The sequence below is a fragment of the Caenorhabditis remanei genome, chromosome I (assembly GCF_010183535.1).
Source record: "Caenorhabditis remanei strain PX506 chromosome I, whole genome shotgun sequence".
NCBI lineage: Eukaryota > Metazoa > Nematoda > Chromadorea > Rhabditida > Rhabditidae > Caenorhabditis > Caenorhabditis remanei.
This window is the reverse complement of record NC_071328.1, coordinates 3,202,775-3,220,261: the sequence shown is the minus strand read 5'-3', so window position 1 is coordinate 3,220,261 and position 17,487 is coordinate 3,202,775. Positions and strand designations below refer to the sequence as shown.

General features: G+C 39.5%; 3 protein-coding genes across 3 annotated transcripts; 1 reads left to right on the top strand and 2 right to left on the bottom strand.

The window, feature by feature from the left end:
* Positions 1 to 2,434: 2,434 nt before the first annotated feature.
* Positions 2,435 to 4,579, top strand: GCK72_000422 (uncharacterized protein; the record flags this gene model as incomplete). Its single annotated transcript, XM_053722485.1, has 4 exons — positions 2,435 to 2,485; positions 2,531 to 2,818; positions 3,742 to 4,137; positions 4,184 to 4,579. 4 exons carry the CDS (start codon positions 2,435 to 2,437, stop codon positions 4,577 to 4,579), a joined length of 1,131 nt encoding a protein of 376 aa, XP_053591130.1.
* Positions 4,580 to 6,904: 2,325 nt separating this feature from the next.
* GCK72_000421 (uncharacterized protein) lies at positions 6,905 to 10,243 on the bottom strand (the record flags this gene model as incomplete). Its single annotated transcript, XM_053722484.1, has 5 exons — positions 6,905 to 7,153; positions 7,968 to 8,442; positions 9,654 to 9,733; positions 9,787 to 9,880; positions 10,173 to 10,243. The coding sequence occupies 5 exons, from the start codon at positions 10,241 to 10,243 to the stop codon at positions 6,905 to 6,907; spliced, it is 969 nt and encodes a 322-aa protein (XP_053591129.1).
* Positions 10,244 to 13,726: 3,483 nt separating this feature from the next.
* GCK72_000420 (uncharacterized protein) lies at positions 13,727 to 16,430 on the bottom strand (the record flags this gene model as incomplete). The annotated part of the gene is made up of 5 exons (XM_003093796.2): positions 13,727 to 13,918; positions 14,715 to 14,812; positions 15,132 to 15,213; positions 15,750 to 16,045; positions 16,235 to 16,430. 5 exons carry the CDS (start codon positions 16,428 to 16,430, stop codon positions 13,727 to 13,729), a joined length of 864 nt encoding a protein of 287 aa, XP_003093844.2.
* Between the last annotated feature and the right edge of the window lie 1,057 nt (positions 16,431 to 17,487).

The window sequence follows — 17,487 nt, the reverse complement described above, 5'->3', positions numbered from 1 at the left end:
GTTTTGGTTTTTCGACCGTAACTTGTTTCAAATTGGTCGGATTGACTTGAAACTTTGGGAAAACATTTATTGTAGAGTTATTGTTATATTTAGTTAACATTCTGGGTGAAAAATCATTTTTTACAAGTTTTTTGTAAAATTTTCGAAAATCGTGAAAAATCAAAAATTGGATATTTTTATTTCCATGACCGGTGTATCAAAAATAGAGCGTATATTTAGTGTTTATAATTGTTTTCTAATACAAACAGTCCTGATGTTTATTTTTTGACCACTGGACCCCTACTTTTGACTTGTTACCCATAACTCCCGGGCTGTCAAAGATTGGTAGTACTAATATATGGAGTTGTACACTTCAAACATCTGTAAAACTTGTATTTTTGCAGAAAACAATGTAGAAGTGTGCCATACTATTAAGAAAAATGTGGAAAACCTGAATGTGACATTTTTATCTTGATAGAACCCCTCAGCCAATTTTTAGAGACCTTCGATTGTCAAATACTGCATATCTGATATCGATGTATGACCAGTTCCGGAGCGAAAATATACATTTATCCGGCATCTTTGGTTATTTGAACGTATGGAACTTGTTATTTGAACAATTTTGGATATTCTGAACCAAAATTTGATGAATGATTAGTTGTTGAGGTATTGTTACATTGAAAAGAAACTTCGTCGGGATCATATTTTTACAGCATCTTTTGGCTCTCTCATAAAAGTTGAGAAAATGTGCGAGAGGACACTTCTAGCATTTTAAAACTCATCTAGGTTCTTTTCTGAGGTGAATGATCAAATATGCCATCAATACACTATGAATTTTCAGTAAAAACAAAAACACATAGTTTTGATACTTTCAACCCAGTGAGAGTAACATTCCAGCGAGTGATTCAACATTATTAATACAAAATTGTGTACCGAAACTAGGCTCAGAATATTCACAATTGTTCAAATAACAGGTTTCATGCGTTCAAATAACCAAAGATGCCGGATAAATGTATATTTTCGCTCCGGAACTGGTCATACATCGATATCAGATATGCAGTATTTGACAATCGAAGGTCTCTAAAAATTGGTTGAGGGGTTCTATCAAGATAAAAATGTCACACTCAGATTTTCCACATTTTTCTTAATAGTATGGCACACTTCTACATTGTTTTCTGCAAAAATACAAGTTTTACAGATGTTTGAAGTGTACAACTCCATATATTAGTACTACCAATCTTTGACAGCCCGGGAGTTATGGGTAACAAGTCAAAAGTAGGGGTCCAGTGGTCAAAAAATAAACATCAGGACTGTTTGTATTAGAAAACAATTATAAACACTAAATATACGCTCTATTTTTGATACACCGGTCATGGAAATAAAAATATCCAATTTTTGATTTTTCACGGTTTTCGAAAATTTTACAAAAAACTTGTAAAAAACGATTTTTCACCCAGAATGTTAACTAAATATAACAATAACTCTACAATAAATGTTTTCCCAAAGTTTCAAGTCAATCCGACCAATTTGAAACAAGTTACGGTCGAAAAACCAAAACTTGATATCTTTTTGTCCGGTACTGTATGTCTCCGGATGCACTCACCGTAAACACTGTATTCGGTGGTTCAGTTGGTAGAAACATCGGCGGTTCAGTGGTAGAATGGCGGCCCGGGTTCGTTTCCCGGTCGATGCACCATATGCAAATTCCGTGGGTCGGTGGTAGACGTTTTGCTCTTTTGAATCAGGAACAACCTCAAATTTGGGTAATTAAACATTTTATTAGAAGAATAAAAACAGAAGAATATAAAAGCATAATAAACGAAGAAAAAAGAAAAGAAAAACATGATTAAAATCCCAAATGAAATAAGGAAAACTGTAAGGGGCTGATCTAGTCACCTTTTTATACTGAGCCCCGACCGGATACGGCAGGGGCGATGTAAATGCAAGAATGTTTTAATAAAGCTAGAGCTGATGGAGCGAATCAGTTGGATGATTCAGCACAATAACGGCACCCCAATTTATACTCAGAATTTATGAATATGATTATCCCGGTGTTTTTTCTAGGTTCTGATTAGAAGCAGTAACTTCTACAAAATTAAGTTTTTGAAACCACAAAACTTCACTCGAAGACAGTTGAAAAATATAACAGTACGCCGTTATAATACAGTTTTTACAGTACATCTTGTTTTACTACCAATAAGCCTGAATAAGTTATTTAACGGGGTTTTCAAATAATCGAAAATTCCGGACTTTGATAAACTCAATCGTTTTTTTTTACTGAAAACATTTCATAGACTTACAAAAAGTTATCCCAGATATCAGATTCGAGTTTTCAAAACAAGCGACTAGTGTTTACCTAAACATGACCTGTGCCAAATAGAAATAGGCAACTTTATTATCAACAGTCATCAATTTCTAAAAATCATCAACTCTCTTTCCAGACGTTTGCTGGGAAATGATGTCACGATGGTTCCGCGAAAAGGATCAAAATTTTTCTCATATATCTGTAAGCTACTTCCGGCATCCTCCTCCTCATTCCAATCGTATTTAGGAATGCACTGCGCTTCTCCCAGAATCTCTTGTCGATCCACGTCTCCGTCACGGAATCGCTCGTCTAATCTGGGACAAATTCATTGGAGCCGCATTCCAGAGTATCGTTCAGCTGGTTGAGAAAACCGGACGCCGCCCGAAAGATAGAGAATGTCGCAAAGAAATCGGAATGGGTGATGTGAGGCTAGAGGAGTTTTTGCTGGAATGTGAGAAGTTTTTGGATATTTTGATGGTCGCGGTTCGAGATATGCCGGCACCGATTGATTTCAAGCAGGATTTGTTGGTGGAGGTGAGTTAAAATGCTATAGAAGGTGGGGTGGTGCAAGTTAGGTACCTTATGTTAGCAACGTCGGCGTGGATTTTGTAATAATGCTCCAAACGATGCAGAAAATTTTCCATATTTTGGATATGGAATTTGGTCCGTGATTTAGAATTAAATGTTAATTATCATCTTCAGAAACTTTTGATATCGAATCAAAGTATAATCGGTTTTCTGAAAGTTGACCTTCTACGAATTTCAAAATATATAAAATTCCTAGTGGTCAACCGGGGCGAAACGGGTCGACACGGGCCGGCGCGTAACTCGTTTCAACTGAAAAATATACCAAAATGTAGATCTCGACGAGTTCTATGTTACTGACTTGCCAAGGGATGGCTAGTTGTTAATGTACCGCGTGCCTAGGGCTAGAATGACTTTTTGCATAATTGTCAAGCCTGCCCCGACAAAGCCCGGTAAAGCCCGAAGGCCCGGCTTTAAAAAATGAACCAATTTTTCAAAAACTTTTTTTTTACAATTTTTCATCGAAAATGCGATCATTTTCAGTGATTTTTCAAAATTTCTCACAATTCTAAATGATAGTCGAAAATTTGACAAAACTTTTGCAAAAAGTTCGAAAAATTTGAATTTCGGTGCCGATTACCCGGCCCGGGCCTTTACAAGTATGCTTTTTTGATCAATTTCACCTTTTTCGGTACTTGATCCGTCCCCCGGTTCAGTAACGACTAGTTACAGACACAGATTTCGCTGAGATCTACTTTTTGGTATATTTTTCAATTTATAATATTTCATTTTAAGGAAGTTGCGAGGCGGCTCGCGTCGGCCCGATTTGCAGGTATGATAAAATAATCAAAAGCGTAGTTCAGTTGTAATTTTCATTCTAGCTCTGCGCGAAATTTGACAGCAAACGAGCTTTTCATTCTGAAACTTTCCAGATGGCCTATTCCTCCTTCGCCTCTCATCTCCAACAATCCAAAACCACCTCCTCCCGACAAGACCAGCTATCTTCTCTCGCTTCTCGCCAATCGCTCGTCAACTTCCACCTTGTCCTCCATCACCAACACCTTGCACTGGCTCTCCGTCTTCAACTCACCACCGGTCTCCGATTCCATCCTCTTCGAAACTTGTTCTGTGTCACTGGAAATCGTGCGTTCTTCGCTCCATTGGACTCTCATCCACTGATTCCGTTGGATAGAGTTGACGATGCAACGTTGGAGAAACGACACGCGTTTTTGATTAAAGTTGCCGAGCAGGGAGGAATGGAGGAACGACGGTTGGCAAGGAATCTGGAGATGGAGTGGAAATTGACAGTTAATGAGATTTCATTTATGGTATACAGTTTTAATGTTAATCCTTATTGATTTAATAATTTTTCAGCAAGCCTTATCATCATTCCGTCATGGAAATGACCATCAAGGAGCTCTCGAGTTGGCATCATGTGTTCGTGATGATCGATCCGCAGTTGCTCTGGCACGTGTTCTAGCAGGACGTCTAATCCAACTCGCAACTGAAGCCAACAAACGATACAGTACCGCCCATTCTCAATATCTATGCGGGTTAGCCGGTGAAGAGGCGGCGCGTGTAGAGCTCTACGAAGCATCAGGCGATGAAGATCCTCTAGTAGATCGGAATCCGAAGACATGGAAAGAAGCAGTGACGTCACTCGGAAGAGCCGGAAATTCGGTGCCACAATCGGCGCAGGCCGCCATTCCATTCGTTCGAATGAACGATATCGCTAAGCTCTATTTTGGAGCGCAGTGGGTCAATAATTAGTCGAATTTTTGTATAGAAATGTGTAAATTTGCATAGTTTTTTTCTTTTTTTGGACTTCTTTTGTAATATGGGTTTCTATTTGCCTTGTTTAACGATTGTGTGCTGGAAATTGTGATAAATTGTATAATTCCTTACCTGATTTGATAGAATAGGAAACTTTATTTTTCAAGTAACAAGAAATCCCTTCAAAGATTTCGGTAAGAATTCTACGAAAACTTTAGAAGATCCCGACTTCGATAAATAGTACATATGGGAGTCATCACGGAGCACAAATTGTTCAGAGAGGTCTCTGAAATAACGGGCTGTCAAACGATCCCATTTCATTGATGTGAAATTCGAAACGATTCCGTTGGATAGTTCCAATAAACAGTGATATTCGAATTTGGATGGTTTGCCGGTAATCAGAGATTTCTGGAATAACATATAAGCTCGACACAGTTCTGACAAGTGCGCTCCACCGAAATTCCCTTGAAAAATGTCACTTTTTCTCTGAGTCTCTCAATTTCGCGCACAATTTTCATCGGTTTCGATAGAGCGCGGTTGTAAGAAGCGTGTCGTGCTAATAGGATTGACGTACGAGCAAAATTTCAATGGGGCAAGAAGTGAGTTCTTTAAACCCACCCTAAATGTAGATATCGGTGAGTTCTAAGTTTGCGGCCTATTACGGGGCGGATGGCGAATCGTTCATGCGCCGCGGGCCGGGAAAAAGTGACAAGAAACGTAAAAATGGCCAATAAGTCAGTCTAGTCTGGCCCGCGGCATATAAACGATTCGCTATCCGGATTATAGTAGGTCGCAGACATAGAACTCGCCGTGATCTACATTTTGATATATTTTTCAGCTGATAATATTGAGTTTAACATAGGAATGACCCGGGGTGTCCCCCCTGAAATCTTTCCATATTTTGTACACAAGTAGTGTCTGACGTAACTAAGAAAAATCCAAAATTATAGCTGCGCTCTCGGAGGTTTCGTAGAGTTACACAACAGAGCTGTGCGGAATTCCTTCTTCCTTCTTCCTTCTTCCGGGCATTTTTTCACTTCCTTCTTCCTTTTTCCTTCTTCCTTTTTTGAAATTTTATTCCTTCTTCCTTCTTCCTTCTTCCGTTGAAATTGTTCGCCACTTCCGACTTCCGTGTTAAAAGTTCACAAAAATTTTGTAATTTTCGACGGAATTTCAGCGGAGTTTTGGTGATTTTTAATGGATTTTTGTATGCAAAACAGCGCCAAAATTGGTTTTCAGGGATGGCTAGAAAATTTTTTCTTCAAATTTGTCATTTTCAAAATTTACTTCCGACTTCCGGGTTCGGACCCAACTTCCTTCTTCCTTCTTCCTTTTTGAAAATTTTCGTTCCTTCTTCCTTTTTCCTTCTTCCTTTTTGAAAATGTTATTCCTTCTTCCTTCTTCCTTTTTTGAAAATTTTACTTCCGCACAGCTCTGTTACACAACTTTTTTGAAAATTTTCAAAAATTTCGATGTCTCCACTTTGAGAACTCGTAACTTTTCGAATTTTTGAGCTACCGTAAAGGTTTTAGGCTCATTCGATAGGTAATAAAATTGACTTCAAAAATTGCTCTTTGAGCACTTACCAAAAAACGTAACCTGCTGAGCTGCAGTTAAAAGTGTGAAAAAATCGTCAGTGTGATGTAACGATAATGGCCAAATTTCGACAATCGGGGAACTGGGGACTACTACCTGCGTACTCCTCAGTTCGAGTTATGTCTGTATACGTGTTCAAATATAGGTCGAGCCTTTGAGTTACGGAAGTTATTTCAGTTTTTTAGAAAAATTTCAACTTTTCCATGTATCCCTATACGTTCTGTGGTCCAAAAATTGAGTCCTGTTTATATTGAAGTTACAGCACCAAAAACATCATTCATGACTAGTTGATGCAAAATTTTGTGCTATAGCCTCTTTTTCGTTACTTCGTCATTGCTCTTAGTATTTGATAAAAATTGAATGTATAGGGATACATGGAAAAGTTGAAATTTTTCTAAAAAACTGAAATAACTTCCGTAACTCAAAGGCTCGACCTATATTTGAACACGTATACAGACATAACTCGAACTGAGGAGTACGCAGGTAGTAGTCCCCAGTTCCCCGATTGTCGAAATTTGGCATTTATTGTTACATCATTTTCACACTTTCAACTGCAGCTCAGCAGGTTACGTTTTTTGGTAAGTGCTCAAAGAGGAATTTTTGAAGTCAATGTTATTACCTATCGAATGAGCCTAAAACCTTTTTGAAAAAAAGAATGCGCATTTTCAATAGGGAAACTTGTCAACCGAAATTTTATTGTCTAGAAAAATAATTTTTTCAAAAATTTCAAATGATAAAACCCTTGACAGCGAATCGTGTTATTTCTACAAATAGTCTTGATTTCGAAATCTCTGGTATTGATAAAATGAAGTTCTTATTCGCTAGATCAAGTTGAAAATTTTCTCGAATGTTCTTGAACTCCTCAGCTGTTGAAACACTCCATGGAATCGACTCGAAACCGGAGGTGACTTCAGAAGGTTCAGGCCACATACGGTAGTATTCGAATTTTGATGGTTTGCCGGTTGAGAGGGATTTCTGAAAATGGTAAAGTTGTTTTTGATGGGAAAACGGCCAGGTCCTGATTGGAAACTTGGAAACTGACTTTGCATAGCAGAATTCTCAAATAGAAAGAAAGTCGAATTTTTAATTGAATCTCAAGCTCCGCCCCCAAAACATGCGTTCGAATACCAGAAGTGCTTATACAGAATCATGTACATAAAAAAATATAGCTTACTGTCGGACTCGCAGATGACCAAAATTAACTTTACCGAAATTTTTGAATTCAGGAAGTCAAAGGCTTTTAGAAAAGTAAAACCATGCTTAAAGGTTTGGGTCCCGCCACGAAAACTACAGTAACCCCGAACTGCAAATCACGTTTTCTACCGTAATCCTGTCAGCTTTGCGTTACATTTTTTTTGAAATTGAGATTTTTGAAATCAGCTCTCCAATAGCTTTCATAAAAGTATAATCATCCATAGATTTGAAGAAAATAGGGTCCCGCCACAGTTTTCGGGTTACTGTAGTTTTCGTGTTGGGACCCAATCTGCACGAAACCATAGCATGATTAGACTTTTCTGAAAGCTGTTTGAACGCTGATTTGGAATTTTTGAGAACTTTAAAAGTTTGTTAAAAACTGACAAAGTTACAGCACAAAATTATAGTGGTGGGACCCAATAAACCACCATGGTTATATTTTTCAGAAAGTAACTTATTGTCGGATATATCAGTAGTAAAATTCGGTTTCTAAATGGCAAAAGGCGGAAGGCGGAGAGCGTAATGAAATGCGATTTTTGGCGGAAAAAAGGCGGAACTCCGCTCAACAAAAAAATCTAAACCTGCGACCACCTACCTTCAACAAGTCAGCAATATCGGAATCCACTAAATGAGTGGACTTATTGACAATCTCATATCCTTGTAATTCCATTGATTGTTCACGAGACAATTTCAACAAACTGTATACTTTCTGTGCTGTTTTCACTTGCTCCAAATCGCCAACTCTAGACGGTAACGTCACGTCTTTCACTGTCATTGACAAATTCAAATAGTGAAGGTTTGGCTTCACGAATTGAACAATCTGATAAGTGAGGTCTTCCGAGCAATCCATCATAACTGTCAGAGATTTGACGTCAGCTGTTTCACTTGGTAGATTCGGAACGATTCTCTCTGGTTCGTCGACATCTTGATTAAAACTCAAAAGAAATGAAAAGTTGAGAGATTCGATTCGATTGTTCTGACATTTCAACATTTTCTGTAAACTTCTCCATGCAACCAATTGGAAGTCTTCATTGACAGTGAAACTGGTGTATGGCAGTAGGTTTTTGGATCTGAAATTATTGAAGAAGTTTTTGATTGTATCGGTGTTAATGCGCTTTCATCAAAATTTCGATAGAGCCCTTCTGCACCAGGCACCTTAGGTTAAGGAATCCGTTCGGAGATAAGGGATGTGTCATATATCATTGGAAAGCGGAAGAAATGATGATTCCAAATATGTATTCAATTTTTGCCCTCGAGGTCTGATACTCGAGAAAAACTGAATCAATGTTTAGACCCTAACAAGTCATGGCCCTTTTAACGTGCGTCTTTGACCTCACTTTTCTCGAATACTAGACATCGAAGACAAAAACTGAATATATATTTGAAATCGGCTTTTCTCAACTTTCCAATGATACATCCCATATCTCCACACTGACTTTATGACCCGACCGGCCCAGCCCGGGCTAATTGGCGCGAAAATCAAATTTTCAAAGTTTTTGAATTTTTTTTGCGAAAAACTCAAATTTTCGACTATCATTCAGAATTAGAAGAAATTCTGAAAAATAGTCAAAAATAGAAAAAATATCGAAAAAAAATTTGGAAAAAAGGGTCATTTTTTGAAGCCGGGCCTTGAAAATTTTCTACCGGGCCTTGACAACTATAGTTTTTTAAGAGACTCTTCAAATTCCGTGGAAAATGGGCGGATGCTGTTTTGCAACATCGACGCGCAGTTTTTTTTCCCGAATTCTGCTTTAATTATTTCAGAAAGAAGTATCGGGAGCCTCTAGGCGGCAAAACTAACGTTTCGGAAAAACCATACTTGTCACGGGCCGGGCCCGCTAAAAAAATCTTCCGGCCCGTTCGGCCCGTCAAAATATTGAATTTTTTTTTTCGTCGTTTTCCCATTTTTTGGTCGTTTAATACTTTATGGCAAACATATTATTGATTAGAAATTATAAAAAGACAACAAGTGAAAACATATTTTTAAAGATTAAATTAAAAGTTTTGATCAATTTTCTATGACTAAAATTGAGATTTTCAACATTTTCTGCATTTTTCAGATATTTTTTAATTTAATCTTTAAAGAAATTGTGCGCGGTAATTCAAAAATTAATTTCCAAGACTTTCAATTCTTTTTTTCAAAAAGTTTCAAAAATAATTTTTTGCTCCGGGCCCTGCGGGCCGGCCCGGGCCCTGAAATTTTCAGCGGGCAAGTATGGGAAAAACAAAGCTATAAAAGTGTGTCTTCCATTGAATTTGCAGTGCCTCTTTTTAAACCAACCTTCTAACTACCGTACTCCCCTCCTCGCTTTTGTGCTCAAAAGTGTCCTCGTATTCTTCATCAAATTGGATCGTTATAGACTGTAAGAAAAGTGGCCTAACTTTTTCTCGGTCACCATCACCAGTCCACTTACACTTCTTCTCGCCATAAAGTTGATCTCTCGAATCGGTTTCGTTACGAGCTCCACAAATAATTTGTCGCCGTGAGAACATTGTCGGAGACTTTGTCTGAAAATGGACTCGTGGCCGAACTTTTGCACATAAATTCGACACACGTGTCGATTTACGCAATATCGTGAATCTACGGAAGTTTCGCAACTGTCAATTTCGCAACCATGTCACTATACAAAATAGGAAAACAATTTTTTGGTTACGAAACGTTTCAGTTTCGAAATGACCAGAAGTATAACAACGCTGAGTCATTTACGGTTTTTACAACCGCGCTCCACCGGAACATCGAAAAAAAAAGTCATTTACCAGAAAGATTTCGGTGAAGCGCATTTGCAACAAAAAAACTAACCTATCAATTCGATTCAATGGTCCAACTATGATTCGCTTGACATCTTCCGGAATATTAGACCAGGAAGTCATGATTGGAAAAGAAATCAATTGGAAGTTAGTGTCTCCTTATCAAACTTCTCACACCAACGAAACATTAGACAAACATTTTTTAATCGGGGAGGGTATTAGTCATGCTTGTGTCAAAGTGTAACTTTTTAGAAAAACATTCCAAATCTAACCTTTTTTAATCTTGATTTCAAATTTGAAAAAAAAACTTTGAATTTCTCTCTAAGAGTTATTAAGTTTTTTGTTTCAAAGTGTTGGAAAACACCTAGAGTGCATTTCCATAAGTTCCGAATATATTTTTACTCACTAGGGAAGGCTCCAGGTGACCGTGGAGTTATGGGACGTGACCTATATCGTTCATACTTGCAACCGGGCCTTGTCCGGGCCGTGAGCGGGCCTTTGAATAACTTGCTTCAAAATGAAAATTAGGAGTCGATCAACCTGTCAAATTATAGATCTCGGTGAGCTCTACTCAAATCTATTTTCATTTTCACTGTGCGTTCAGTAGTTGCCCGCGTACGAATACGGGGTGATAGGGTCCAGATAAAATAAGACGACAAAGAACACAGTTTCTTACAATAAATTTACTTTATTGCAAGAAAATACAATAAGAGAGCGATAAACTTACAAAACAAAGGAACAGCACCAACGCTAAAACTAGAACTAACTCTGAAAGCCAACCGACTTCAGAAACTACTTGTTGCCACGTGGAGTACACGTGTCCACGTGAACTGACGCGCTGAGGTTACGGTAGGCGCGTGAGCTTTTGGCGGAGTGTCGTTGCGTATTTATTGTTAGGACTCGGAGAACTACAGGGTTATGAGGGTACCTTGCCACCGGCAACTCAGTGAGAGCCGCAGTACAATCCATTTAGTGGCCGGGCCGTGATTCAAGGCCCGGCTGTTCACGGCCCGGCCACTAAATGGATTGTACTGCGGCTCTCACTGAACGCACAGTGAAAATGAAAATAGATTTGGGTAGAGTTCACCGAGATCTATAATTTGACAGGTTGATCGACTCCTAATTTTCATTTTGAAGCGAGTTATTCAAAGGCCCTATCACGGCCCGGACAAGGCCCGGTTGCAAGTATGATATCGTTGAAAAGCTGAGAAAACGCTGATTCCAAATATATATTAAGTTTTTGCACTCGAGACCTGGTATTAGAAAAAAACGAGGTCAGAGTTTGGACCCCTGACTATTCATTACCTTACCGACGTGTTAAAAATATCGGCAGCGTGGCGCAGGTGGTAGTGAGGCGCTGTGGTCTCGTTTTTCTCGAATACCAGGCCTCGAGGGCAAAAACTGAATGTATATTTGGAATCAGCGTCTTCTCAGCTTTCCAATGATATAGGTCACGTCCCATAACTCCACGGTCATCTGGAGCCTTCCCTGGTCAGATCAATAACGGGAACTCTCTACCAGAGATGTTGGGAAGTAAAAATTTTCTTATCCGGAAGTCGGAAGTCGGAAGTAAAATTTCTTATCCGGAAGTCGGAAGTCGGAAGTAGATTTTTTCGCAAAGATTCAAAAACTCCTAGAAAAAGTTCATAAAATTCGCGAAAATCAGTGGAAAATTAGTTTTTTGCTGAAGAAAAGCCTATTTTCTGTCCTTTTAGACCATTTTTCCTTGTATTTCTGAGAAATGTACTTTTCCGAAATTTCACCGTTATGTAATGACAGAAGTCGGAAGTGAAATTTCTTATCCGGAAGTCGGAAGTCGGAAGTCGGAAGTCGGAATTCCCAACAACACTGCTCTCTACCCGACAAATAGTTACAATCGGGCGATGTCCAGACCGTCTGAGTAATTCTATTTAAAAAAGTCAAAAAAATGTCAACTACAAAAATGAAGATTCAGATTTGATCTACCTAATCAAAGCAAACTCTATATTATTATCAACATTATATGATAGCCTGTTCCTCTGCACCTTGATAGCCTAGCCCTCGTTTTTTCCTTGATACCTCGGTTTCAAAGGAGCCTATTTTGAAACCTGAAAGTGCTGTCAAAAAGTTTTCCACTACAAAAATAGAGACCTAAATTGGATCTATTGTCAAAACAAACTTTCTTGACATTCGGTGTTTGCGGACCTAAGTTCCGGAGCTTAAAATAAGCCACGCCCTCTGTCCGTTATCTCGGCTATATACATAGAAAAGATCGGGGAGTTCGACTAATATCATAGCCGAGACAACGGAAAGAGGGCGTGGCTTATTTTAAGCGCGGGAACTTAGGTCCGCAAACACCGAATGTCAAGAAAGTTTGTTTTGACAATATTGTCGCGACAAAAAAGTTGCGACATTTTTTACCGACGCGTGTTTGCGGACATAGTGCTAAATTATTAAATTTTGCATTGAGTCCGCAAACACGCGTCGGTAAAAAATGTCGCAACTTTTTTATTTCGATAATACAGAACCTATAAAATTCGATAAACTGACACAGTGGCTGCTTATCAAAATCTGCAGTTTTCAATTTCCTCTCTATGCTGGATTACCTTAAAGGCGTATTGTGGTCTGCTGTGACGTTTTCATATCATAATGTATGAGTGTCCAACGGAAAGTTTGATCAGCAAGACATTTCTAGAAATTTCACTTGGGTAAAGTTGTTTTTTCCGTATTCTGCCATTTCTGGCGTTATTTTCGATCGTTTTTAGTGTTTTTCTATCAATATTTGCCGTATTTTATCGAAATTATTGAAGAAATACAACAAAAATAATCGAAAATACCGTTAAAATTTAAAAAATCAACGCTGCCGAAGTAGAATTTCTAGACCACCGGCACCAATTTTCTTCGGCCTTCTCAATGACCAAACTTTCCGGCGCTCACTTCCAGCGGGTTGTGCACCGAATTAAAAAATTCTTGAACTATGAAAATGAACTCTCCGAAACTCATAAATTATGATATGAAAACATCACAACAGACCACAATACGCCTTTAAACCATAATTTTCAGTTCAAAAATCGTAATTTTGGACTAAATTTTTTTCAGTGACCAAAGCTCAAATCCCGGTCTTTGCCAATATTTTTGACATTCTTATTTTTTCCAAAAATTTGAGCCCTCAAAACTTGTTCCCCCCTCTGAACCCCTATTCTCACCCATCTCTCTCCTCCTGAATACATAAAAAGAGGGCATGAACTATATGCGCATAAAACCCATAAAATTGTTGATGATTTGGATGACTCCCGTGACGATCATGTCGCCTTCAGCGGGGTGTCCTACGGTATAGGGGGGACCAAATGTCAATATGTAAATGGGTCTCGAGAGGAAATGGTTTATTGGAGAACAGACAGAAGAAAAGCAAGAAGTTTTAGACTAAGCAGGCATGTGCGCTCCACCGAACTCGTCTCAGAGAGACTCTCAGAGAGGTTCGGTGGAGCGCGAATGCTACTATTTCGAAATGACTAGAAAATGGGGGAAAACGATGGCAAATAAATCATCGGGATGTGTGGAACGAAATGTAAGGGGAGAATATTATTTTAAAAAGTTTAAAAACTAAAAATGAAAAATTTTAAAATTTTAAGATCTAACTACAGAAAATGGTGGGAAAAGTGGTAGCGTTGGTGGTGGTGGTGGTGGGGAATTGAGGAGGTCGGAAAGGATGGATTCGAGGGGTGTCGTGCCGAGAAGACGTGAGAAGAAGAGACGAGAAATCGGAAGAGTTCGAGTGGATTTCAGGAGTTGCAGACATTCGCACAGGTGACGGTAACGCTGGAAAAGTGGAGATTTTGAAGGTGAAAAGGAAACGCGCTCCATCGAACTCTAGGAGTTTTCGAAGGGTTCGGTAGAGCGCATTTGCTAGTTTGATGCAGACCTTTTTTTTTGTAATTTTTTTGAAATTTTTTTAATTTTTCATAGGAAATGCGAACATTTTCGATGATTTTTCAGAATTTCATCTAATTCTGAATGATAGTCAAAAATTTGGCCTATTCGCGGAAAAAGATTCTAAAAAATTCGAATTTTGGCGCCGGTTTTAGGGAAAACTGGCAAATTTTAGGAAATTTGGGAAATGCGCTCCATCGAACTCGAAAAGTTTTCGGAGAGAGGACTTTCTAGTTTGATGGTGAAAATGTTTAGATTCCGGACATCCGGACCTACAGACATCCGGACCTACATTTTCAAATCATTTGAAAATTAAAAAAAAACCTGTCTAAAAATGGAAAACTGTGCTAATCCAGCAAAAAATACACCAGAATGATCTACACAAAAAACAAAAAATATTTGCAGAAGGTGGGAATCGAACCCGGGATGCAAGTTTGGCGGTCAGACTCCTTACCGGGTACACCATGGACGCGGAGAAGCGGCGCAGAGGCGAGGGTCATGATAACACACACCGATCTCGGCACCGCCACCACCGCCGGCGTTCCTCGGCTTCCTTTGATACACCCATGGCGCAACCGGTAACACATCTGTCCGGTAAAAAAACGACCGGGGTTCGATTCCTTCTCCTCGCCATTACTTTTTGCTTTTTGTAACAAGCACCCTAGCACTATTCTAAACGTCTCACCTCATTTCTTTTATTCATTTTACAGTACTCATCAACCGCCGACGTCAATTTCTCCACAATCTCATCAATCTTCAACTTGTCTTCCAATGGCTCCTCATCTGAAAATAGTAGGGGAAATTACTTTTCGATCTAAGACCGCGCTCCCCCCAAAAAAAAGAGAACGGGCGCCTCAGAGTGAGAGATCACATAAAATTGGGAGACCGTGTCTGAAGTGAGAATGGCAGATGACATGTCGGTTGGGATTATGGAAATGGGGAAACGAAGAAAGTGAAAAAGACGAAGAAGACGGGCGCCCCCTAATCCCCCTCAAATGGCCGCCCCACCTCATCAGAGAGTTTGGGGCGGCGGCGGACTACTGTAGGGGTCATGGGGGATTACTGTAGCTGAAAAAAAAATGGGCGTGGCCTAAGGGCTTACCACAACTGAATAGAAGAACCGCTCGGAGGGATTGAATTTCCACGGGATCAAGGTGATAGTCGCGGATTTTGTCGAGTTTTGCCTGGAAAAATTGAAATTTTAGGCCACGCCCACTTTTGCAACTTCGGCGCATAAATATTTGGAAGTGTTGAAAGGGAACCAGGTGCTAGAAAACAGTACGAAAAATTTAGGCTCCGCCCACTTTTGCAAATTTGCCGCATAAAAACCTAAAAACTCAAAAAAATCGTCATGACATACTGGCGGAAAAAAACTTTCAAAAAATTAGGCTCCGCCCACTTTTGCAACTTCGGCGCATAAAAATTTCAAAACTCAAAAAACGGTTTTAAAAAATAGGCTCCGCCCATTTCTCGCAATTTTGCCGCACAATCGAATGATAATGACAATTTTTTATAAAAATTTAGGCTCCGCCCACTTTTGCAAATTTGCCGCATAAAAACCAAAAAACTAAAAAAGCGTTAAAAAATAGGCTCCGCCCATTTCTAGCAATTTTGCCGCACAATCCCCTTTCAGTGTAAAAGAGCCGATGACGATTATAATTTTTGAAACAACTTAGGCTCCGCCCCTTTTGCAGTTGACGTCGAAATTTTTTTGACCTACCTGAAATCCAAGAAACGGAGCATCGTCTAGAAGACTTCCGACTTCCGCTTTCACCTCACTCTTCTCGTCGTCCGACTTGGATCCAGAAGACGTCGAGGATCCAGAATTTTCGGCGGGTGCCAAGTGGCTCGCCAAATTTTGAGCAAAATTGGAATGAGCCAGAGCGAAGACGAAGATGGGTGTCCAACTGTGACGGAGAAGAATCAATTGATCCGATTTCGAGAGGTTACTCATACTGGTACGCGCCCAATGGACGGTTGTGAAGATGGTTTGTGCGGCGAATTCGAATATTGATTCTGGAAAAAAAAACTTTAAAAACGAGAAAAGAGGGCGGAAGGCGACGCTTATCACCATCCTGAGGTGCCGCTCTGAGAAGCGTGGCAGTGGCGCAGGCGGTGGCGCTTTTGCCTGGCGCACGGAGGGTCGGGGGTTCGATTCCTTTCCCCAACTAAACTCTTTTTTCCTTTTTTTCTTTTGTTACTCACCTTTAACAGATGGCTTTGACAATTGAAGCATCATTGGATTAAAAGGGGCTGGTAGAAAAGGGAACGGAGGCCTCAAAAATGGGTTTGGCGGGAAGAAATTGGGCATTTGAACCGGTAGACGACCTCGTTGAACTGCTGAAACTGCGGTCTGAGTCTCATTGGATCTTCTTCCTGTATCAGATGAAAATCCAATCATGTTTTGTATTTCTTGAGGAGAGGGACGGAGGAAGACGGTTTTTGGTGTTATTGGAAAATAGGCTTACTTTGGAAGCACGCTATGACGCTGGGAAAAGACGATCGTTCAAAATTTTGTATACCATTGTGTAGATCAAAACTAGGGCAACATTTTTGTAGTTGACAACTTTTTGATAGCTTTGCAGGCTTTTGAGATATGCGCCTTTAAAGATAGCAGAGAGGGAGAGGAGGGGAGAGTCGCAGAGAAGCCAGAGCGTCTAGTTGTCTGCTCTCTCTCACGAGAGTTCGACGGTATTAGCAGTAGGATAAACAAATTTTGGTTTGCCCCAAAAAAAAAAAGAAAATCTGGAATTTTTCGATGTCTACGGCGAAAAAAACAAAAAAAAAGTTTTTCCATAGTTTTTTATTTTTTGGTTAATTTTCTGCCATGGCGCTAAATAAAGTCATAAAAAGTTGATTTTTTGATATGTTATAGTCCGAATCTAGACCTACATTTTTTTAGTTGACAACTTTTTTATAGCTCCGCCCACTTTTGAGATAAATGCTCATAGACGGATAACTCCTCAACATTTAACCACCTGTCTTTAAATGCGCATATCACAAAAGTGGGCGGAGCTACCAAAAATTGTTAACTACAAAAATAAAGCTCTAGGCTTGATCTACAAAGATAATATAAATTTGTAGCAAAAAAACTTATAGAGGAGACGCAGAGACGTAGAGAAGTCAGACACTCTAGCTTCTCTGCGTCTCCCCCTCGCTCGCCTTCTATCGGCTCTGGACCGCCTATCTTTAAAGGAGCATATCTCAAAAGCGTGAATCGCTATCAAAAAGTTGTCAACTACAAAAATGTAGTTCTAGATTTGATCTACACAATGGTATAAAATTTCAAGTGGTAGGTCATAATTGGAGCCAGTGACGGGCTCTCAAAGTTTGGCAATTTTCCAATTTTTCCACTTCCAAAAACCTGCTCCCCATGTTTCAATATATGTCTCTCACCTTCTTTTCTCATTCCCATCCGAATACACTTTGTCAGTCGACAATACTGACATTGGTTACGG